Source organism: Pezoporus occidentalis, unplaced genomic scaffold, assembly GCF_034315485.1.
Source record: "Pezoporus occidentalis ecotype Australia unplaced genomic scaffold, CSIRO_AGI_Poc_V1 ctg4, whole genome shotgun sequence".
Classification (NCBI taxonomy): Eukaryota; Metazoa; Chordata; class Aves; order Psittaciformes; family Psittacidae; genus Pezoporus; species Pezoporus occidentalis.
The window spans coordinates 19,736,730-19,760,498 of NW_026915724.1; the positions used below are offsets into that span (position 1 = coordinate 19,736,730).

General features: G+C 45.8%; 1 protein-coding gene across 5 annotated transcripts; it reads left to right on the plus strand.

Annotated features, from left to right (window-relative positions):
* The first annotated feature begins 1,010 nt into the window (after positions 1-1,010).
* Positions 1,011-11,895, plus strand: TGIF1 (TGFB induced factor homeobox 1). Of its 5 annotated transcripts, none has more exons than XM_062632907.1 (3): positions 1,011-1,093; positions 9,247-9,473; positions 10,820-11,895. In XM_062632907.1, the coding sequence occupies exons 2-3, from the start codon at positions 9,291-9,293 to the stop codon at positions 11,384-11,386; spliced, it is 750 nt and encodes a 249-aa protein (XP_062488891.1). In that variant the 5' UTR covers positions 1,011-1,093; positions 9,247-9,290; the 3' UTR covers positions 11,387-11,895. The 5 variants fall into 5 exon arrangements, with proteins under 5 accessions (XP_062488891.1, XP_062488890.1, XP_062488889.1 ...); XM_062632906.1 differs by lacking the exon at positions 1,011-1,093 and adding an exon at positions 1,107-1,129; XM_062632905.1 differs by lacking the exon at positions 1,011-1,093 and adding an exon at positions 1,918-2,105.
* The last annotated feature ends 11,874 nt before the right edge of the window (positions 11,896-23,769 follow it).

Sequence of the window (23,769 nt, forward strand, 5' to 3'; positions counted from 1 at the left end):
ATGAAGAATGTCGGTTGAAAAAAGCCTCTCTCTGCCTTTTTTACCTGGGGAGCTACACATGAACACGCCTGACCCACTGGCTGCTCCTCCTAGCTAAAAATCTGCCACCTGAAGTCAAAACCAGTTTTCTACCGTCCCTTGAGAAAATTCCTAGGAACCCACATTCCAACAGAGCTAGAAAGGCTGTTTCTAACACTTTTAAAAGCGGGCTGGATCTCAGTATTAAAATAAAATTATCCCCTCCCCCCCCCAAAAGTGACCTTGCTAAAACCAAACAAAAAACCTCAACCCAAACAAACCTAAAAAACAAACAGGAAAAAAAAAAGGCGGGGGTGGAGAGTGAGTTTGTTTCCCAATCTGCCAGCAGTCCCTAGGACAACGAGCAAGCGTCAGGCAGCTCGGGCGGTGTGGAGAAAGGGAAATCTCTTCAAACCCTTAACGTGCTTTTTGTCAACTTCCCGTAATTACTTTTTTTTTCCCCGTGACCGTGCCTGAACGCTCAAGCGCCCCGCTGGAAGAGTCAGCCCTCGCAGCTGGGCACCAGGACTTTAAACAACAACAAACCAGGAAAGAAACCCTCAACAAAACACGGCGGCGTGTGCGCACACCACCCCCCCCCCCCCGAGCCACCGGTCCCTCAGAGACCCGGCTCGCTTCTTGTCACGTTAAAAACACCCGCCCTTCACCAGCCTGTCCCTCACAGCGGCACGGGCGCGAACCGAACCGCACCGCACACAACCGAAGGGCCGATGCCGGCAACGCGGCGGGAAGGTGAACCCTGAGGGAGGGCGAGTGCGCGCCCCTACCTCATCCCCGCGGAAGGCGCTTGGGCGGCCGGTAACGGCCCGGCTCGCGCTGACCGCCGGGGCGCTCAGTTCAGCGCCGGGCGGAACAACACCTCGCGTCACCTCAGCTCAGCTCAGCGCGGGCCCGCGGCGCCGTGAGTCAGTGTGCCCAGCACGGCAACTGGCAGCCCTAACACAACGTAGCCAGCGGCCCCACACCGGGGCCTTGTCAACTGCCGTGACGCGCCAGCCGCTCCCCCTACCACGTTCCCCGTTCAGGATGTAACAGCTGTTTTATCTCCAGCAAGGTCGCGGTAATTGCGGCACATAAAAATAGTTACAAGGTACCGGGGGGGAGGGGGCTGTTAAGATGCTGTTGCTTCCCCTTCGGCTGTGAATGCGTGTTTGTGTGGATGCCCGCGCCACCAGGGCGGGAGAGCGGGGGAAGGAAGGAGGGAGGGAGCTCTGCGCTGCTGTAGGGATTCATTATTTCATCAGCCGTTTAAAGCGTTTGCTTGCTTTCCCCCCACCCCGAGCTCCTCCTCGCCCGCCAACGGCCCAGCACGTGGCGGTGTGGGACCGATACAAACGCGTTTGTGGGGCACGGCAGTTTGTTTTGTTTTCCATGCCGAAACCTTCCCGTGTCGCCCGTCAGCCCAGAGCTCAGCACTTTGAAGTCTGAGCCCGGCGCCGAAGGGTTCCCCGTCATATCGCTGGGGCGGGGGGCGGCGGGGATCGACTCGCCGGCCCCGCGTTTCCCATCCCGGAGGAAAATAAACTGTTGCTGCAACGCGTGCTCGCCTCTCAGGGACGAGTCAGGATGGGAGGCTGTGCGCTTTCACAGCTATGAGCGTGTGTCACAGCAACATCCACCGGGTTGGGAGCTTGAGGGAAAGAAAAACAAGCTTTACGAGCTGCTGTATAAATAACCCCAGAAACGGGGCTCGCCTTCCCCACGGGAGAGGCAAGGGACCGCCAGAAGGACGGGGCTCGTTCGGTGCCATCGGGGGATTGCGGTTGGGGTGCGAAGCACCCGCCGCCAGGCCCTTCAGGGGACACCGGGTAGGGGAGTCGGCGGGGCCCGTTGGTCTTTGGAAGGCTCCTTCTCCTGCGGTACCGTCCTCTTTTTCTTCTCTCTATTCAGGCGAAGGAGTGGGTGGTTCGTCCGGCAGCAACAGGAGGAAGCTAGTCAAGGGCAGCTGTCAAAATCTCCCTCCCCCGCCCCCTATCTCCTTCCAGTTTAATGATCAAACGTCTGCCTGGAAGAAAGGCGAGGGAGCAGGAGGCACGGAGTGCTCTTGTGTGTGCATGAGCAAGCGGGTACGTGTCTGTCCCCCCCCCCCCCCCCCCCGGCCCGTCCCTCCCCTGCCGTCTGACAGAGCCACAGCAGCCCGGGAGGGGAGGAGAAAGGAGGAGGAGGCAGCCGCGAGTGCCAGTGCAGCGCTCGGTTACTCTCCCGTACTCGCTGCGGGGAGGAGGGGGAGGGCGGGCGCTGTGTACCTTTTCCTCCCGTGCCTTTCCTCACTTTAACAAGCCGGGGCCAATAGCCAGCAGAAGGGAACAAAGGGACGGGGGAAGGAAAGCCCACCCCGCCAGCGGCCGCACCAGAAAACCCCCGGGGAGGCAGAGCCCTGAGGCTCCTGGTGACAGCAGCGCGGCCCCGGACTGGGCGCCTGGCTACGCTGCGGTGTTTCTTCTTTCTTCGTCGTCGTCTTTCTCCTCCTCCGTGCCGAGTTTAAAAGGGGAGCGGCGTCCGGCAAAGGGAGAGAAACTTGGGTTGGTGTGCGGAGTGTCCGGTGGTCCTCGTGATCAAGATGAAAAGTAAAAAAGGTAGCGGTGGTGCGACGTGCTAGGCAGCCGTCTTGCGGGGACGGGGTTCGGGGAATGGAGGTGAAGGGGGGGGGGGGGGGCTGTTGCCAAGCTAGACGGAGTCTGTTTTTCCTCTCGGCCGTTTTCACCCCAGTGGCACCCCCTACCCCTGGCCGAGCTCCTGTGGAAGATGGCAGTGGATGCTTCGCTCCCAGACAAAACATGCAGGGCGGCTGTTTGGAGGCGGCCGCCTCTCCGCTCCGCTGGCTCCCTGTCAGAAACATGTTCAGCCGCCCGCCTTTTGCCTCCGCGAAGTTTTGTTTTCGCTCCCTTCGCCGATCCCCTTCTTTCCATGAAACGTTTTCTGTCGATTTTCTGCTCCGAGCCAGCCGTCCGGCAAGGGGGGAACGAAGGTGCGGGTCGTTTTTCCCAACTTGGTGTGAGGGAAGCGGTGCCGTCCGCAACTCCTAGCACCGGGACCTGTCGGTGCCCGCCAGCTCTTTGTTCTTGGCAGCGTGGGTCTGGGGGCTGGCGGGGGGGGGGGGGGTCGGCCTGAGGGTACCAGACCCCATCCGCACCCTCGGTTGCGGTGTTTTGCTGGAAGTTACTGCTTTTTCATTCCTTTAAATGGGTAAAAGAGAAAGAAAAAAGTACAAAAGTTTCGGTACAGGTAGGGTTAAAAGGAGAAAGACTTGTTTTTTCCTCATAAAGCCAAGGCTTTTTAAGTTTTCTTTGTGTTAATTTTCAATCAGACAAACTTTACAGTTAGAGGATTGTTGCTCATTACGCTTGTGGTGCTATAGGTGTCTTTAAATGAGAGTTTGGCCACAAAGGCGCGGAACGTGCTTTCAGGTTTAGCACATCTGCGCTGGGTGGAAAGAAGTTTATAGCAACGCAGTGTCCCTTCAGTTGCGATTTGCCAGTCGGTAGTGTGGGACGAAGGGTGTTTTGTATTCGAAGACCATTAAATTACCCGAAGTGCAGGGTTAGAGGGCAGCAGTGCGCATGTTCAGTACTCCAGAGTTGTTCTGTTTTTCCCCTACTACGCATTCCTGCGGCTCGGTAGTAGAGCAGCCTCTCTCATTGTTAGTATCCTTAGAGCAATTAATGCATATACAGTTCGTGAAATCATAGGGCTTTTGGAAACACGGTGTACTAGTATGGTTCGTAGACCCTTTTAAGAAGTTTTGGAAGCGCCATTCAGCTGAGAGGCAAGCACACAAAGGGAATTAAGCCACAAAGACGAAGTTTAAGGAGCGGGTGGTACTGGCGCGAGCGGAGCTCCCGCAGGACAGGAGCCGGGCGCCTGTCCGGGATTGTAGCGTGGGGCTGCTGTGCTTGGAGACACTAACCGCAGGAGCTCCGGAGCCCTCCGCTCGCCCGAGGCAGGCTGAGATTGTTAACCCTATTGCTAGCAGGGGGGTTTGGTTGGGATTTTACTGTTGGTTGTTTTTTTTTTTTTTCTTGGTTTCACTGAATTAATTTAGCCCAGTTATTTTTAGGACATTCCTATGCTCCCTATTTGCACAGCAGTGGTGAGCTGGTTTCCTGTCTGCTGTTGCTTCCATTGTTCAGACTTCTGTCCCCGAGGGCAGCTGCTGGTTGGTAAAATACCAAACTCTCCGCACTTTCAACTGTTGTTCTTACCAGCCCCCCTCCCCCCGCCGAAATAAATGCGTGCGAAAAACGCTGACGTAGTTTCTAGGTATGCATGTGGAGGGCTTTGTGTGTGTATCTGTGTGTGAGAGGGGGAGAGATCTGCTTTGAGGATTGCAAGTCCTGGGCTGAAACAATAGAAACAATGAAAGGTGACAGGCAGGAGGGAGAACTTTTGAGAGGGGCCATGGGCCTGGGGTTTGCGTGGCAGAAATTAAAAGGTGAGGAGACAAAGACCAAAACTTTTAAAAAAAGATGTGACGGCTAGGGTGCCTTTGTTTTACTAAAGGTTGGGCTTGTAGTTATTTGTGACCTCCTGGCATTTGAGGCACATTCAGGAAGTTTCAAAGAGTGACTTTGTTAGAGCTTTCTTGGTTACACTCCTATAAAAGTCTCGTTTCAAGGGGGGGGGGGGGGAGTGTACGAAAAAAGTATTGCACAGCCAAATCTGGCCGCTTTAGAAGTGATAGAGCATAAGCTGTGAAATGCAGAGGAAAACAAATAAACTGGTTCCTCAATTCTGAAACTTTAGAGGAAAAAGTTGCTTGGCTTTTTTTTTTTTTTTTAATATTGTGGAAATTCCCTTTTGCATCCTTGTAGCTTTGTAGGTCTTGGTTACTTATGAGTAATTCTAAGCTAATTTATTTTTGTTGGATTTTAAACTCGCATTAAATTTTAGGGTTTTTTTTGTGTGTTGGATTTTGTTATTGTTTGGGGGGTGTTTTTGTTGTGGGGCTTCTTTTTTTTTTTTTTTTGCTAACAGGCTGTGTATGAAAACCCTCAGGACTCTTGTGGATAGTTTCATTTACAAATAATAGCGTGATAGCAATCATACTTGTTAATTAGCTGATCTAGAATACAGTCTCGCAAAGACACAGGCATGTGCTCAAGTTTCTACATGTGAGGAATCCTACTGAACTTGGTTACAACAGGATTGGGGCCTTAGATGGGAACTGGTTTTGTTTATCTGTGCTTAAGAAATTCAGAGAACCCTAAGGGGGCGGGAGATTTTCCATAGGTGGTTTTTGTCCATCCAGTCTTAACGAGGGCAGAGATTGTTCCTTGTGGTATACTTTGTCCTATTTTGAATAACAATTGGATTCTGCCACTTCCTCCGTGAAGCTCTTCCTCGACACAATGGGACAGTTGTTGGTTTTTTTTTTTCCTGATACTCTGCCTAAATTTTTTTTCATTTGCTTAACTTCTGTTTCATTTGTCTCAGCCTCTCCAAATATTTTGTCCTCCTCCTCAGAGTATTTCAGCATGTCATTTTAAGCAGCAGTAGATTATTTTGAAATCAGCTTTAGTCATCACTGCCTACTACTTCTACTCGAGTTGTTTCAAGTTGTTAACGGTTGAGTGTTGAGCCTAGACTCGAGATCCTAGGTGTAATCTTCCCTGAGCTGATTACAGGAGGACCTGTAAAGTCTTTGGGCTGTGATACAGTGCAACAACACATTCAATCATGTATATGACTTCAGCTGGGAAGCCAGGAGGATAAAGTAATTTATAAAGAAGGAATGCTGATCATGTAGTTCTTGGGTCATTAACAGCATGGACTGCTCATCTGAGTGAGCAGGAATGGAGAACTGGGATTTTGTATTGTTTCCCAGACCTCTGCAAATTTAACTTGTGGTGCTTTAGTCCTGTAAAAGCAATTTTTCTGTTTGTTTCCCCCAGAATACATTTAATCAAAAATAAGCTGGTGCTAGCCTGCTATTAAGACAAAATAAATTAGTAGGTCAGCTGGGGCTACACGTTGTGTCCACAAGCCTTTATTCTGGGTGTAAATAACAGTAAGCCGATGGTCCAGTTGTGGAGCCTGGCCAGAAGCCTTTTCAGTTGGGCCCTGTTAAAACAGGAAACCAGCAGCAAATAGCCTGATTACTAACAAGACAGAAAAACAAAGCTGGGTTGTGATCAGCAGAAATGCTTTAATGAAAACAGAGCCTTGACAGCAACAACGTGGCTCCTGCTCCAGTAAAAAAAAATATATCAGCTGAGGTAGTGTGAGATTTCTAGTCACGACTTCCTGTTGCTGCTCATTCTGTACCGTGCCAGAGAGATCTCCCGCAAGTTCAGAGGGCTGATGATCTATTTAAATGAGCTCATTTAAATGAGAAGTTGTACTACACTGAGTTTCCTCCTTAGCCAAAACCTGCTTTGTGTCACTAACTTACTGTGTCAATTAATATCACACTAAGCGAGCAGGTCAAAGGGCAGGCTCTGCTGTTGACTCATTTCTTGCTAGGTAAGTTACAGTTAGACGGCAATTTTTACTTTAGCAAAAGATCTTGTTTGCAAAATAGAAAAAAAATATTTTTGTGCTGCTGGCATTCGCACAGTATTTTGCCACTTCTGAGTGAAAAAGAGCAACACTTCTAGAAGTTGTGCCTGTCAAGTCAATTTTCTCAAATTCAGAGAGATGTCTGTGGAGTCTTTTAGCTGTGGGTTAGATCTTGGAGAGGTTACTCCAGACAGGGTGGTGTGTGCCTGGAGGTTTTTTTTTTGTTATGCTGCTTAAACATGGCTCTCAAAGCATTAGACACCTAACTTTCTCATAGGAGAAGCTTCTTTGGCTTCTCTCTTATTTCTAGCCCTTGCTGTTGGCCTCTCCCTGTTTTACAAAGTCCTGACTTGCTGCCTATTACACTTGAAAACAAACAAAAAACCCGACCCACTGAAGTGCTGCAACGCATACGGTTTCTGACGAGCAAGAAAAGAACACTGCACTTGAAAACATTGTCTGAACAGTGTAGGCTAGTTTTAGCTAGTTTTAAAGTTCAATTTAAAAGGGATGAGCTCCTTTGCGGAGCCATCATGTTGTCTGTGCAGGATCTTTGTTCCAAGAAGTGCTCTGCATGGCTCCAGGAGCCCATTGTGCATGGCATGTTCTCAGGTTAGGTTGCAGGCATGGCAACACTTTCTGTGAAGCTATGACAAATACAAAGTGGTTTGCTCAGAATCATTTTAAAGTAAACTCGACATAGTTTCTACATGAGTTAAAAACCTGTTTACATAATTCAGAGTTTATCTTGTGTTGGCTACTTAAATATTGTCCTATTGTTCCTGTTCTGTGACTGGATAATTTCTGTAGCTAATCATCACTGGAAAAATTTGGTATGTCAGTTTGGTGTTTGTCGGTTACATAAATCAGCAGTTGGGAGAATGAAAACAATACTAAGTAAGTTACTGAAGTAACTATGCCAGACAAATTGCAGATTGATGATCCTGCTGGGAATGCTTGCCTATCAAAAATGTGCATTGAAATTCAGACAACTTAAGCTTCATTTAAGGATGTTGGCACTATGCATAAATAGGGGAAGGAGAGAATAATTCACCATGTCAGCTTTGGCTAAAGTTTAGATGTGTGGGGAAAGGTCCTCCTCTGCTCCACTCCCCGTCCCCCAAGTATTAAGTAAAGCTTGCACACTCACACATTTGTGTTTTGGTTTGTTTTTTTGAGTTCGGGGTTTCTTTTATGGGGGTTGTTTGGTTGTGGGGTTTGTTTTTTTTTTTGTTTGGTTGGTTTGGTTTTGTTTTTTTTTCTTAAATGACATTAATTCCTTCTGTTTCTTTGCTTATGCTTATAATTATAGCTTTATATAGTTTCATATTTTCACAGACATGTTTCTTTTATTTCAGAGCTGACTTTGTTTCCTTAAACAGAATTCTTGAATTATGGGTGGGTTGCCTACATAAAACAATTACTTTTGACATTTAACTTGCTTTTACTGTTAAGGTATTTAGTTTTGATGTTATGAATGAGCAGGTTTCCTCCACCCCCACTTCCAATCTAAGTTCAAAACACAGATTAAGGGCTTGCTTTCCTTACATAGTTTCTAGAAAGGGCTTCTGAAAACCAGTATAATTTCAATTGAAATTAGTATTCTGCTGTTTGAAAATGGGTGATATCTTACTTGGGTTGACATACAGTTTGTCAGATTACTAACATTTCTGATAAGCTTAACCTGGTGAGTATTTAAAGTATGGTTTTCTTTGTATTGTGCAGTACTACTTGTATATCCTACCAAAGAAGTAGAATTGTAGTCTTCCTAACTGTACTTTTGTTTGTCCTAATTTTATTTACATACCATAGCTTCATGTTACTAGTTGTGTGGTGTATATATAAAGGGATAATCAAATTCTGAAATCTGTGCTTTGCTTTGTGTTGAAGGAAAAAGGTATGTAGTTAACTTGTAAATCTGGAGCCTTTGTAGTAAGTGTAGCACAGAACACACATTTCCACAGATTAAAATACCAGATGAAAACCATGAAGTTGAAAAAATAATCAGGATGCAAAATGGTACTTAAAGAAACAAACGAACCCACCCAAACATTAATTAAGTTAATCTCCCAGTAAACTGATGGACTCTTAAGCAAGTGATTCTTTTCTTTGCCTACACTTTTTGTTTCCTTCCTAAGTGAAAATCCACTCTGGTAGGGGCAGGCACAATTTCCCCCTTTATTTTCTTGTGCTATTAGTTTTTATTAGTGTATTTTGAATGAGCTATAAATATACAAAATCTTCAAGCTGTCTCTCCCAGGAGCCTGTTAAGAAGAAATTAAATAACCCATTGCTTGAGTTGGGTGTTTTAAGTTCTTGCTTATTGACCTTTTGCCCAGCAGCTGGATAGTTATCCCTTAAGAAAAGTGTTGGATGCATACCATAGCAAGCAAATTTGGACAATGTTGGTATTATATAGAAGCTATCTAGTAACGTGCAGCAGATAAAAGGTTGCTAGAGGAGCAAGAAAATGAGGGTTTGAAGAGAATTCCTTTAGGAACAGAGCATTGGTGCTACTTTTTGTTCAACTGACAGAAAAGCTACAGCTTGTCAAGTTAACACTACAGGACAAATCTTATATAGGAGGCTATACGTACCATGATTCATAGTAAAGACAGTTAATGTAATAAAAATGTGTGAACCACAGAATGCTGGAGCTGAGTAGTTTACAGATTTAGATGGCTGATTGTTCTTGTCTTGTAATTCTAGGTGTAGTTGCAATATCGGGCAGTGAAACGGAGGATGATGACACTATGGATGTCCCATTGGATCTTTCCTCATCTGCTGGCTCAGGCAAACGGAGAAGACGTGGCAACCTGCCCAAGGAATCTGTGCAGATTCTTCGGGACTGGCTGTATGAGCACCGATACAATGCTTATCCTTCAGAGCAAGAAAAAGCCCTGTTGTCCCGACAAACACACCTTTCCACACTACAGGTATTAAAAACAGTAGTACTGGCTTCAAAAGGAATTGTTTTCTTCTTAATTTACCTGTGGTCTAGACACTATTGCAAATGTTTACACTGCATGTGAGATTTTCTTTCTTACTGTTACTCACTCTCATTCTGATGGCAATTCTAAGGAGAAACACAAGTCAGTTGTGTGTTATGATGATCTTTTGTTTACTGGGGATAAAATTACTTCTCTGGGAGAACAGAGAGTCATGAATTTGAGCATGCATGCTAACTTGTTTAGAATTGGGCCCCAAAAGACACAAAGTGTCTGTATAAAGGAAATTGTTGTGAGAAAGTGGTAGGTATTTACTTGTCAACAGAGGTTTTATGGTGATAGATTCACCGCTTAACCTAGAACTCCTCACTACTAAAACTGCAACTTGAGGCTTGTTTCTGCAGAACATGTACATACATTATTACATGGCTGATGGCTTCCATTAACGTTAGTGAAGCAATCTGTATGGAATAGAGCTACTCAAGCGTGTTAGTATAGGTATGATGAGACTTTTGTGTGGTTAGTTTGGATTCTCATCCTGGGATACCACTAACAGCTGCAGGGTCCCTTGGATGCATCATTCTTGCCTTCTGTGATCATCTTTGGTGTAATAGCTGTTGACAGCTGCTGCTTCCCACCTCTTGAGAAGGTGGCTGCATGAAAATGTGGGTTGACCCTGGTTTGGTTTTGCAAGGTGCTAAATACAGATATGCTCCTGCTGAGTTCTGGACTTTATTTTTCCAGATGAATTCTTTAGTACAAATTTTGTAATTGGCAATAAAGTAAGATTTTCTTAGTGTAACATCATAAAACTTCCTTTATGTAGTAAACAGAAAAAAAGACGTTAAACTATAAACTATCCTGTATCGCCCAGGAAACTGGTTTGATATTTAAACGAGGACAAACTTAAATGAGGTAATTCATGTTATGTCTGTCGACACAGTCAGTTGAACAAGGAAAATCAGTAACTGTTTGTGGGAGGAGTGACTCTCTTCAGAGAGAAAATGTTTTCCTGTTGTTAATTAACCTAAGCATAGGGAACAATAGCCAATAGGTTAATGTGTATGCACAGAGTTAAAAGCTAAACCCTTTAGTTCAGGTTAGAAGTCTCCAGATGTCCACAGGCTTTCTGTAACAGGAGTGGGGAGCTGACGGTAGAGCCGGGACAAGGGAAGGGCTTTTGCCAGGCGTGTCAGAACTTGTCAGTAGGCCTCTCTTTTGTTCTGCAGTTAAGGAAACTGCTTGGAGGGATTCATTAATGTAATCCAACTATTCAAATGGCACATAGTTGGAAATGAATGAAGATAGAAATTAAGATGTCATTATATTCCTAGGTCTGCAACTGGTTTATCAATGCACGCCGCAGGCTTTTACCTGACATGCTGAGGAAGGATGGCAAAGACCCAAATCAGTTCACTATCTCACGACGAGGGACCAAGCTCCCTGAGGGTGGCCTGGTAGAGTCTTCCATCAGCACAAAGAACTACATTCCCCTGCTGGAGGAGACTGCCTTCCTTCCCTCTGCAGCACCGCTTGGCAAGACTATGTCCTCTTCCAAGCCAGCTTCCCCAGGATCAGTCCTGGCTCGGCCATCGGTGATTTGCCACACGACTGTGACTGCATTGAAAGATGCCCCTTTCCACTTTTGCCAGCCAGCTGATGTAGGCCAGACCACGGACCTGCAGCAGCCCCCCACCAACGGCTTCACAGACAACTCTCTCTCCTACCCTGAGGACGCATCTAAACTGGGACCTGGTGCTAATGCACAAAGTGGGCTCTTTAACACTCCTCCTCCAACCCCACCAGACCTTAACCAGGATTTTAGCGGATTTCAGCTACTGGTGGATGTTGCACTCAAAAGGGCGGCAGAGATGGAGTTGCAGGCAAAACTTATGGCTTAAATTCCCTCTGTTCTCCTTCCCATTTTGTTTTTCCAGGCAGGGATCTAACAGCTGTGTGGTTATTGCCACCCACATGATATCAAAAGACTTCACAGCATTATTATTATTTTTTTTATTAATCTTATTTGCACAAGGGATTGCTGAAATGAAGCTTCCTGTCACTGAGTTGGTTTTCAGTGGAATATGGTCATTCCAAGAATTATAAACTTAAAGCTACTGTAGAAAGAAAGGACTGTGTGTTGGTTTTGTTTTTTTTTTTTGTTTTGTTTTTAATGTTTTCTTCATAGGTTTTTCATAATGTGAGATAGTTCCCAAGATCATGTGATTTGTTTTTTTTTCTTTCAGACTGTGCAATATCTAGTAATGATATAGAGTCTTCTTATCATTCCCATGTGGAACAGAATATACCGACATGCTGTTTAAAATAAATTTTCAATTTTTTTAACAATATGAACTTTGGATGATTATGCTTTTTTTCCCATAATGTAATAAAATATTTTCTTTACAAATAGATGCCTACAGAGTATTTTGTTGAATATGAGCTTTGCAGAAAACACAGTTGTACTCTTGAAATAAATGGAAGTGAGAACTATTTTTGAGCTCATACTGACTTTGGTTTTACAGAGCTGCACTAGCAGTTATTGTTAACGAGGTATTTAAAGGAATGCAGGAAAGTGGGCCAGAAGTACCTGAGTGTGTTCTACTGTGTTGAATTTTTTCTAAAGGGGCCAAAGGGAACTGTGTAGGCATAGCTCATTAAATTCCAAGGGGATATCTTAGGCCTCTCTAAGTTTTCATGTTTTGGTTCCTAGAAATACTTCAGGGTTGGGAGATGTGACAGCACATGGGGAAGTTCTCCTGAAGATTAAATGGGAAGGCCAAAAGGGGGTTTGGAGAAAGCATCTTTGTGATGCAGCTCCTCAACATCGCTAGTGACAGATTTTCAGGGGGCAGGGCAAGGGCTCCCACTCTTACCCTTGGACTACCAATAACAAGGTTTTGACTCAGTAATTCTAGTAGACTGAAATAGAAGAGACTGTATTGAGTTGAAATCCTGAGTTTTGGGAGCCAGGTCTTGGTGAGATACTTAAACCGGTGGTTGACTAAGATTTCAAAGAGATTCCTCTTGTTTTAGGATGTTTTTGGCCAACAGAATTTAAAGTTACCTTTCAGAAAAAGACTTGGCTATCAATGTTATTACTAAGTAATGTGAAGACTTGCAGGTCACATCTCAACTTACTTGAATGTCAGTCACCTACCCTTGTCCTTCTAACAACAGTGAAATAAGAGACTTCAAGGGGAAAAAATCAGTTCTGGCTAATCCTTAAAAACAAACCAGTTGTCTGGGAGGCTGGGAGAGGACTTTGTGGAGCAGGAGAGCTGATGAGTGTAAGAATATCATTATGAGTGGAAGGCTGCAATGCATATGCATTTCATTTTGCTGTGGCCTTTTATCTTTTTGTAGTGTCTGGAAAGATTATTTGTTCTCTGGAGTACTCTGGAATTCTACTGAACTTCTGCCTTTCTTGAAGTTTCAAATCAATGTTTATATTTGAAAAAATGAAGGCAAATAGTAAACACTGGTTTACTTATTATCTCTGTCAGCTTCAGTAACACAGAGTCATCTTAATCTACTGTATGAATTGTCCTGGGTTCAGCTGGTTCAGTACCAGCTGTGTGGTTCTGAGTTGCCAGCTGGGCTTAAACCATGACGTGAATATAGATTTTTTTCTTTATATATGTACTTTCTATTGAAGTAAAGCTAGAAAAAACAATTTTTTAACGTAGCCAGAGGTGGCTGTACACTTTTGTCTTCAAAGATAGCATGTGAATCTAGAAAGAGCCTTGTGTCTTGTCTCTAGACACACTGTACTTTGTATGTCTAGTCTATTTTTCTTGGCATGCCTATGTATGGGTTTTTTAGTTTTTTGGTGGTGGTGGCTTGTTTTTAGTGGCTAATTTTGTAATAAAATGGGAGTACACTTTTGTGAAAATCATGAGATTGAGGGAAAAATTGCTCAGTAGACATCCTTTGTGGCATAGATGGTTGCTCTCAAAGAGTGTTAGGCACCCAAAGAAGAGTGTCATCTTTGGTGAAGATTTGGAAGATGCTTCCTTTTCCACGTGCAGGAAGGAACTTTATGGCAACACTCCTTACACCCATGCCTCAAGCGCTAACAAGGAAAAACAACCTCATGCAAATACATGCATTGTTTAAGTGCTTTGACTTTTTTCTCCTTCCCTCCCCCGCCCTTTTTTTTTTTTTTCCAAAGCAGGTTGCTGCTGTGCTGTGACATAAAGTGGGGGACTTGGATCGCTAAAGAGCGTTTTCAGAGATCTTCATTTCTCTGCCCTTAAAAAATGTCAGCAAGTTTAAAACCCCAAACTTGAGCTCTGCTGGCTGAGCTGAGCATTTCTGTAATTCCACTAGAGCAGCTGCAGTACTGAAAATGAAAATAGTATGACTAAGAAAACTGTTGCTATTCAGGTTAACAGTTGTCATTGAAAGTAAAAGCCTGTGGTCTCTATGCTGTTTTCATTTACCAGTAAGCCATACAAAATGGCATTAGTGTAACACCACCGAAGTCCTGGCTGTGTGATGAGCACTGCATTTCCATTTTGCTGACTGACTTACCCTGGGGACTTCACTTGTGACCAGTTTTGCTTGAGGTCTTTTAATTATTATTTGTGTCAAGGTTGCACCTAGAAGTTCAGCTGTAGTCACAAGCCAAACCACTTTGGCTGAGTAGCACCTGGCACACCGTGTAAATGCTTTTCCTCACCCTGAGGTGTTACATAGCTTGGAGGAAGACAATTATTCATATGAGTACCCACTAAAGTAGTACCAAAGGGGAGTTTCTGCTTTCCTGTAATGTAGCACTGACAGTTTCAGTGCAGGTTATTGAAGTTTGCCTGAACCTACTCTTTCAGAGCAGAAACTTGCAGTAAATCCAGATAAAATTATCAAAGGCAGGTAGATGTAGGGCATGAGGTGGAGCTAGGATCCAGAATTGAGCAGGAGTCATAGTAACAAGCCAGAGGTTTCATGGGCTGGTCACTCATCCCTGGTAGGGCAAAGGAAAAGTTTATTTCTGGAAACTTGGTTTACCATGGAATAAGGAAAAAAAAAAAGGCAGTAGAAAGAAACGATGAGACAAAATGGGCAGCTTTTCTGTTCTTGCAGCAATGATAAACCTAATTGCAAGGCAGCTGTGTCAAAACCTAACCTCTGACTGAAAATACACTCTTAGGCTGACTCTGAAGATGAAGGGAAGGCATTGCCGTGTGTTATTGAAGACCGCGTGGCCAGACAGGGCGTAAGTGAACTAAGAGGTATGACAAATCTGTGCAGGGAAAACAGCTCACATGCAGACTTCGTCAAGCTTGTTTTCATGGCTTTTGTGTCTTGTAAACAAGTTGTGGCAGCTGCATGTGATAAATCTCTTCACAGAGCAAAAAGAATTACAATAGGGAGGGAATCTTGGGACTGGCGTCGCCGCCTGTGTGCATGGGGGGGGGAGGGTGTCTCTCTGCCTGTTTGGGGGGGTTGGTTGTGGTATCCCACATGTCTCCCAGCTTCTGCCATGAGGTCAACGTACACGTCTATAAAACCATTGAAGCTGTAACAGCTGGCCTCATGTGCTATGGGGGAGGGAAGGGACACCCACAGCGCACGAAGCTGGGATAACTCTTTTCAGGAGGAGGGCAGTACAGTCCTGCACGCTCCCAGGCAATGCCGGTTCTGTGGCCAGAGGGATGCTGCTACTTGGGGAGGAGCACAGGCAATAACCTTACTGGAAAAGGGGCAGCAGGAGAAAGTGAGCAGAAACCAGGGAGAGAGTGTGGGTGGTGGTGGTGAATGCCCACGGTATTCCCCTTGGAGAGGAGGGAAGCCCAGCCAGAAGAAGGTGCTGTGCAGCTGGAAGCCCAGGTGCACCATGACCCTGTTAAGTGCCACATTTATACCTGTGGTATTTGGGCCATTTGCAGTTAACTGTGTGCTGCCTGTCAAAGTCCATTTTCATTCGTCATTTTTCTCACAGCGCTCATGCAGTTTTCTTGTTAATGCTTAGAACATATTCCTGGAGTGCTTCATCGTTCTCTTAAAGCTGATCTGGGTTTTCTTTTTTTTTTTTTCTTTTTGGCATCTTGCAGTTGTCAGCTTCCCTCCTGGCTTCTGCCAGATAGGGATTACTGGCATGAATACAGCTCCTGTTCACTTTTCAGGACATTACTTGTTTTAAGTCTCTTGTTCACCAACTGCTGGAGTTGTTACATCTCTATCCTGTTTCACTGGTTCAGCGTGCTCTTCTGCCATGAGTTCCAGTGTTAAGACTGAAGGAAAAGAGATTAGATTAGCTACTCTCTCTAGCAGAACGTCACTTAAAGCTGCTGCTGTTCCAGACATAATAATTGCATCCATGTGTGTTGTATGCAGTTCAGTGTCTATTCTGGCCCGTATCATAAAAGTGAGTGCCTGGATTTCTGTACACACAGAAAATAACACAAAGTGATACTAGCTAGACTATAAAGTCAAAACTCAGACTATTTTCTACCTCTGAATTTTGCATTCATTTCTGCTTACAGCTCAAATCCATGGCATTTAGCCATTTTGCTCACCTTTTTCACTGAAACTGGCTTTAGCTGCCTTAAAAAAACTCCCTTTTCCTTCTAAAGCTTTCTAGCACCTTCAGCTCTGAGGCATCAGGTCTGGGACTAAAACTGGCAAGTATCACAAGTCTTGCTAGCAGACCAGGGTAGCTTCCAACAACAGATAAACCTCACAGCCCTTTATAGCACTGCAGTGCTGCCTTGCTGTGTAATATGAATCACAGTTCCTGAAGCTGATGCAGACATGAATAAGTCACATCTGCCTCCAAGCTAATCCCAGTTCTACTGCAGAGCAGGGTTCCTGCCAAATTTAATACATTTCTACTGACAAAGTGTTGATCTTTCAGGTGCTTACATCAACGTGTAATAAACCTGTAAACATGTACATAGGTAGCAGTGCTTTGAATTAGTGACATAGCCTCGGGGGACTGGTGGCAACTTGTGTGTCGAATGAGTGCAGCTGACAACTATCTAACCCTGTTTATTCTTGGACGGCTTCTCTGCAACCACAGACCAGGGCTGTGGCCTCTTTCTCTAATTGCAGCTGAGCCAGTGCCTGCCCTGGGCAATGAGCCTTGTCTGTAGGTGTGTAACAACGTAACCCTCTCAGGGGAAAGAACCCTTGTATGGGCATATATAAATCCTGCACATGGTTTCTGTAGTGAGCCTTTCATCACATCATTCAGCTGATGATGAATAGGACTGACCTGACTCCAGCGAGAGCAGGTCAATCTCAGTGCTGTGTTTTTGCAGCAGGTATCTATATTTGCATGGCTTCTCTGAGTCTTTCCCTCTCTGCACCACTGCTGGGGAAATACTATCCTGGCAAGTGTTCCTGGAGTTCCTCCATCAGTGATGTTTCACAGGTTGGCAGGGCTCTGTTTCTTTTTGAGAATATTCATTTTTATCAGTAGTAAAGAAATAATTCCGAACTGCAAGGCCTGTAATTTTACCAGTACAGTATTCAATAAGGAATACAGAAAATGTTTGGTCCTGCCTCTGAAGTTCCTACAGTCTAATAGCTCTTTGGGAAACAATGTGTCATACACTTAAAGCATGTTGCTGCTTTTTCCCCTACAAACACTTAGGGCCAGGGTGGCTTAGACTGGGGATAAACCATTTGGACTCTTTAACTGATGTGTCCTATTTTCATCATGAAACAAGTATTCTTTCCTATCTCAACTTTGCCTCTAGTGTCCTAGATCTTTTTGTGGGAGCAAAATTGTTTTCTGTTAATTGGTGAACAGATTTTAGTGCTTGGCTGGGGCCTTTTGGCCTTTTGATGTCTCCTTTAGAAGCTGTTGATTCAGAAGACAATCTTGATCATGATTTGCCACCAGCCTATAGATTTTACCGGGACACAGCCCCATCCCTGGCAGTGTTCAGGGGCAGGTTGGACAGGGCTTTGAGCAATCTGGTCTAGTGGAAGGTGTCCTGGCCAGTGGCAGGGGTATTGGAACTAGATGAGCTTTAAGATCCCTTCTAACTAACCATTCTATGATTCTGTGATCTCCTAGTAAGGACACCTGGTATGGTGTCCTTATATGGCTCCTGGTATTTATATTAAAAAAAAAACACAAAATCTCTTGACCAATTTTGGGAAGAATGTGATGTCCTTCAGCTTGCTTTTATGAATTAGTGTAGCCTGTCTTGGAAATTGTTCTGGATAGCAAACACATAACTGATGGTAAGGATCACAATAGTTCTGTAATTTTCCTGAGTAAGTCTTCAGCTGTTTTGCCAGAGCCTGTAATTTCACTTCCTTTTCTAGCCTGCAAAGTTCTGATTGCCCGACCTTGTGTCAAATGTGTTACGTTGTTTTCTTTTGTACTTCTAGTCTCAATCCTTGTTTGAACTCTCATCTCTCTCCCTGTTTGACTTGAGAGTGCTTACATAATATCATGCATATTTCACTTGACTAGAAGTTATTTTGACTAGTTTCATACTGTTTTGTAAGTTATCCGATCCTTGCTACCCTGCTATCCCAACCACAACAGCAAATCTTGCTCTCATGAGAACAACTTCTCTTCATGAGAGAAAGCACATCTTCCCTGTTTAGATAGCTTTGCTTTCTTGTAACTTCTGCTTTCTGTGCTGTGACTGGGGTAAGCCAAAGAGAGAAGCAATTAGCATTAAAATCCATTGGACATTTTCAGAAACAGACGGAATGTTTTTAGGTTGGAGTCAACAGTGTTTCTGGTTTCAGCACACAGTCCTGACTGCTGCCACAAGCCTTCTTCCCGAGGTGGATGTCCCACTAGGTGAGGTGTGAAGCAGACATTCCTTTGCCAACCTCAACTAAAAGGTTAGTTCAGGTTATTGTATGAAGTGCTACTTAGGCAGTTGCTGCTGTAACTCATTCTTCATGTTAAATTCTGCTGGCTTGCATTCAGCCAAGGTATTTCCAGTGATGTGCTGCCAACTTTCTCCAAGGGCTTCCTCAAAAGTCTTCCTTAGCTGGTGATACCTAGAAAAAACTCCTGTAAATATCTCCTTTTAGTGCAGAGTGTTACATCTGCAAAGTGCATACTGTCTGTTGTAAAGCTTCCAGTCCCTCCACCTCCCTTCCTCTACCAAACCAGGCCTTCTTGACCCCCTGCTCCCTCCCTCCTGCTAGAGGCAGCTTCAGCCAAATTCATCTCCTTGCCTGCTGGGACTTGTAACCGTATCAGCTGCCCTGGCAGCTGTTCCCAAGTTTCTGGAGGCTGCTTAAACGCAGAAAGCTGCCTTCATTGCCTGGTCTGTAAAACAAAAGATGTGCTCTGGGTCTTCCAGAGACATCTGGTCTCATTTCCCACCACCTACTATGTCCGTAACACTCGAAGCAGAGGGAATGTTCCAGTCAGCTTCTAGAGAGTGGCATCCATCTCTTTGGACCCTAGGAAGAGATGGTGGGAATGAGGGCATACAGGTCTTGTGGTGGGCAAGTTCCCACTGAATCATGCAGCACCTTACTCCTTCACCTGGGTGTGACTGTGGGAGCCATGGAAGCAGTGCGGGTCCCTAGGGTCAGAAGGGGGCTGGTGGTTTCGGGGTGGGCAGCATGTGGAGCCTGGCTGGGGAGCATTCCAACCGCCAGGACTGCTCTCTGAGCTTCCTCTGATGCGGCAATTTGAATTTATGTAAGCCACACAGAGGTTTGGAGGGTGGCATCATTCCTTCCCCCCCCCCATTTACACTGGTAAACAACAGGTATTTCCAGTGTGAGCAATTTCCTTTCCTTTCAAATGCAGTGATACAGCAGCTCAGCTTTCCTTCCACGGGGTGGGAGGAGCCAAGGAGCGGAGCGTGGACCAGCTCATGCCCGCATCAGCCAGGCTTCTACTGTCTGGAGAAGTGACTCATCGGTGGCATGACCCTGCTGCTCCCTGATGCCTGTTGTGCTCAGGGGCCGTTTGACTTCAGATCCTCTATTTCCCTGGTGATACGGAGATACCTTGTTTCACTGGAGATATGCCTTTAATCCTTGTCTTGCTCCAGCCCTCTTCCGCGTTTGCTGGAGGGTCTGGGCTGAAACGAGCAGCTCCGGACGCCTTCCCCAGCGCCTGCGGGCTGCCTTGGCAGAGCGTGCGAGGAGCTGCCATTGCGGAGCTGGAGCTGGAGCTGCTCCCTCCGCCTGAGTCTCATTACGTGCCGCTTCCGCTCCAGCTGCCAGGGGCCTGGACGGTGAGCGGGGAAATGGCATGCGGCGCCTGTGAAAGCTGCAGCCCAGCCCTCGGCGCTGTCTACCGTGCAAGGAAGAGCTGGCTGAGCCTCCCTCCCCACGGGACGCGCTGCCTGCCTTGGGAAATCCCCTGCCGCAAGGCAGCCCGGGAGACCCACGTTGGGGAGTTTAACCTGCGGCCGGTCGGCGGTGGCTGGGTACGGATGGGAGCTATGAGTTTTGACAAACCCGCTATAAATCTTTCCGTTATGCATAAGAAAAAGTGAATAATCCTTCCCACTCCTCAGCTGTGTGGTCTGCCTGAATTTACTTCCCTGGGATGCACCAGAGTTTGATCTTTAAGAAATGCTATCTAAAAAGCCCACGTGTAAAAACGTAACTGCACCAGCGACAGGATCATAAATGCCTTTGATCCCGTAAATTATTGAACCACAACTCATATCTGTTGCTCTGGGACTGCAGGAAACGGACACAGGCTTATGCAAATTTCTAGTGGAGGGAATGTTCTGTAGGACTGGAGGGGGGGAGGGAAGATGGCTCTTGCTGCAACTCAGTTTCTGGATTGCAGCTGAATATTTTGGCAGTCGCGATGCTCTCCTATGTCACCCTGCTGCCAGTTCCCACGGCTTCTACCTCTCACTGGTCACCGCCCAGTTGTGCAAGCCTGGAGCGGTGAGGTTTGTCAGAGCTCTTTGCCGTGTATGCTGGTGGCATTTACAAACAGCGTCTACAAACGTGGTCCTTCAGCTGTGTTTTTTTTCCAGACAGCCGCAGTGACTGCAGCGTTCGTGTTTCACGTCTAAATCCCCGTGACCTTTGTCGGTGGGGAATAGTTACATGAGAGTGGGTGAATCCAATGTTACAAGACAAAACGATTTCTTTGGGAACTTTGAGGGGAACCAGGAGTGTACCAGAGCCCAACCAAGGCAGGACAGCAACAGCACAGCGGGGGCACAGCCCGCAGCTGAGGAGCAAGCAGGCAGGACTTCAATTTTGTGTAAAATGTGAATTTTTCTCAGACTTGTGGAAGAATACTCAAACCCTTATAAAGTGGTGGGATGGGTGCAGGGTCAGAGTATCCATCACCTCATTCGAAAGACGTGCTTTACATCCTAACCCTGGCTTAGGGTAGCAGATCCTGCTAAAAATATAGAATAGAGATCCTTTGATCCCTTCATCCTGTCTCTATTCTTCTTTTTTTCCTCTTTTTTTTTTTTTTTTTTTTTGCTGTATAAGCCAAGTGACATGACACTGGACTTTGGTACTTCACCTGATTTATTTCAATTTGCATGTTGAAGAAAGGTGTCAAAAGGGCAGGATGAGCCCTCCATTGCTCAGCTGCCCTGGCAGGACTCCCCTGGCAGCCATGCTGCAGTGCCATGCCATGCCAGGGGAGGCTGTGCTGTGTCCAGGGCACATATTGGCATTTTCTGTAAGCTGTTTGTGCCATGCAAGTGCAGGGCTGCGCACACCAGAATGTGGGGCAGTGCTGCCTCAGCTGGGCATTAGTTTGTTTTGCTGTTTCTGTTTGGTTTTTTCACCTCGGTGATAATTCTTACCCAATGTGTGATCTCTGCTCTATGTACTTTACTACTCCTTGTGATAATCAGAATCCGGCCCTGAACTTTTTCACTACAAAGGAAACAAGAACTTTGCCCTGTCGGCTGTTCACAGGCTGTCTAGTGATGTTGCAGCCTTTTCTCACATGCAGAAGCCTCCAGAATCTCTGCAAATCAAGGCTACACTGATGTCAGAATGCTTTCTGCTTTTTCATCAGTGTGGATGGAGAGCAGGCACTTTGACATGATGTGATTTCTAGTGTCAGAAATCTCTTAAAAAAGAGAAGGCACCCAACTGGTCGGTTGAATCAAACCTATAAACTCCAGGATTGCCAATAATGTGCTGTATACAGCTCAAAGTGCAAACTGTGATGGGCATTGTGCTGAAACATTAACCAGACCTTGGGACACCATCTGTAGTTGCCGCTCAGTGCCCATGCCATCGGTCCTGGGAGCGGAGAATGAGGACTGCACTATTACTAGTCTGTGCAGAGAAAGGGTGCAGCAGTGTTTGCATAGCACGGACAGAAGTGGGGCGGTGGCCCTGAGGCTTTGTGTGTAGGGCAGTGGGGCAGCAATAAAAAGGTATGAGCTTCCCCATGTGGGGAAGAAGGAGAGGTCAAGAGCTTAAATTTCAGTTTCTGGCTTTTGTTGAAGTTCTCTGGCAAGCAATGCGGTGGTGGTGGTGTGAGGCCATCCTTCCACATGCATTCCCATGTTTGCATGTATAACCTGCGTGGGGGTGAAACCCCTGACTCTAAGCTTTCCTCTGACCTCAGCTGAGGTAAGCGTATTGGAAGAACAAATACCATCCCTGGCAATGTTCAAGGCCAAGTTGGACGGGGCTTTGAGCAACCTGGTCTAGAGGAAGGTGGGGAGTTGGAACGAAATAATCTTTAAGGTCCTTTCCAACCCAAACCATTCTATGATTCTAAGAAATGGCAGGCTGTAGTGGCAAGGGAAAAGGGGAACGACAGAGATGCTTCAGGGCCCACACCTCAGATGATTTGGACCTGGGTGGTGTTTTGATGTTGGCTTTTTTTTTCTAACACTGGTGAGCTGTCCTGGAGATCAGGTGAGGGGACATGAGAAACCAGAAAGCATTTCTGATCACACAAGTGTTGTAATCACATTACTGCTCTATGAGCTCAGCTGACACAGGAGACTGGTAAACACCTCCCAGTGCACAGGTAGGTGACAGCACGTAAATCCTCAGAGCTCTCTGAGAAATGACAAGTCTTTTGCAACTTTGCCTTTGAACTCTGAAGGAGTTACGATGGATGGTGGATGGTGGTGGTGCCCAGCTGTACTCTGAGGGGCAGTGCAGCTTCTGACTCCCTTGCATAGGTTTTATCCTGACATGAAGAATAGGTGCAGCCAAGCTGTGTGCTGGTGCTGAATCAGGCAGTGTGGAAACTGCCATTTCCTTTCCAAACACCAGCACCTTCAGCAAAGTGCTTGCAGCCACCTTGCACACTTGGTGTCAGGCCAGAAGCCATTCCTATAGCATCTGCTCATACTATATACACGTGTAACGTTAACTTACCTGATTCCTGCTGTGGGTTTCTCCACAACCGCTACCACATATCCCTGTCTTATCTGTGTGGTGGCTTTGGGAACAGCCTTTTCCATTAAGTTTACCTGACAACATGTCCCACTTCAGGAGCAGCAGAACAATGCCTTGCCCTGCTGATGCTGAATCATTACCTGGCAAGAGTTTGGGAACCATGAGATTATATTTTATTGTAGTATATTGCAGCTGCAAAAAAAAAGTACTGGATTTGGGGTTTATATCTTGGTGAGGATGATAAAATCTTTAGATCTGGGACTTTTCCTTCACAGCTCTCTTTGTAAAGTAATTGCTCTCCTAGTAGTGGCAAGAGAAAGGACATGCTCATTTATGATGCTCTAAATCACACAATTCATTTCCAAAGACAAATAGCAAAATCGTAGGAGAGAGCTCTGGTGCAGGCTCCTTCTTGAACTGTAAACACTGCAAGACAAACCATCAATATTTGCACAATGTTCAGCCCAGCCCAGTGCAGATTCTCTAGAGGGAGTGTTAAGAGTCATGCTAATAGGACTATTAAATCACACTGAAACCCTTCTTACAATATATACAATCTAACAATAATTGTGCATGTGTGCGCCCAGTCCAGTGGGTTGTGACCATTAAACAGCGGAACCACAAAACCCATGATGAGGCCAAGTGTTGCAGTATGGCCTCCCACTCTTCCCCCTGCTTATCACACGTGTTGCAGTGGCTGAGACCCTTTCTGGTCCTGCCAATATAAATCAGAAACCCCTTCTTAGAAGGGGTGATGTGAGAGTGAGTGTGTTACTGTGTGAGCTGTCACCAGATGTGCCAAGGACTGCGGATTGAAAAGGTGTGTGTGTGGTGGGGAGGGAGAAGCATTAAAAATACCATTGCCATGTTTCCCTCTGGGCTTACACAAATGTGACACAGAGAAGAATTAGGCTTTTGCAGTTTCATGTTTCCTTGACCTTTTAGGAGAGGAATAAAAAAATGGATCCAGCTTCAGCTCCCA